The 665-nt window shown below is 36.2% G+C and overlaps 1 protein-coding gene across 8 annotated transcripts in view; it reads right to left on the reverse strand.

The window, feature by feature from the left end:
- LOC119587011 (inversin-like) overlaps positions 1-665 on the reverse strand; it is a gene marked incomplete at its 3' end in the record, with an annotated part of 27,467 nt that overhangs the window by 12,984 nt on the left and 13,818 nt on the right. For all 8 annotated transcript variants that reach the window (XM_037935752.1, XM_037935750.1, XM_037935751.1 and 5 more), the window contains 1 exon segment: positions 330-496. In XM_037935752.1, the coding sequence (XP_037791680.1) occupies positions 330-496 (167 nt within the window).

Consider the following 665-nt stretch of genomic DNA (forward strand, 5'->3'; position numbering starts at 1 on the left):
AGTTCCCTCATACATGTACATATACAATAGCCTAGCTACCTCCAAATGACCTTCTACCCTCCTCTCCCAAGGATGGTCCCCTTAGGATTATTGCTTGAGATTTGGGGATGAAAGCAGAATAAGGGTGCATCCTCATCACCAATTAATAATCATAACATTTCCCAGTAATTCTAGCAAAACAAGTTCCCTTGAACAACATATGCTATACCTTCACATAACTCGCAGCAAATAAAAAGAACCAAAGGACCAAATATCTTACCATAAATCAATAAAAAATAGAAACAAGTTAAAAATATATGATGAAAGTTGAGGGCACATATACAACACACCTTATATCCAGCAAAGTGTAGTGGAGTACATTTGTGTGAATCAACAGCATCTGGCCGAGCCCCAGCACGCAGCAATTGGTCCACTCCTTCTTGATTGTTACCCAGAACTGCATACACAAGAGGAACACGACCCCAGCGATCACGTATCTCAAGGTTAATATTCTTCTCTAAAATTTAAAAATGACACAAAAATCTTTAAATACCATTTGAAAAATTATACAAGGGGGAAATTTTAAATATTAACAAGATATTGCAGAAACAAAATTGGATGCGGTTAAAACTGAAAACTGAAAAGTAATGTAGAAGAAAAAGATCGGAAAACTTATCTACAAACAG

The sequence above is a fragment of the Penaeus monodon genome, chromosome 22, assembly GCF_015228065.2.
Source record: "Penaeus monodon isolate SGIC_2016 chromosome 22, NSTDA_Pmon_1, whole genome shotgun sequence".
Taxonomy (NCBI): domain Eukaryota; kingdom Metazoa; phylum Arthropoda; class Malacostraca; order Decapoda; family Penaeidae; genus Penaeus; species Penaeus monodon.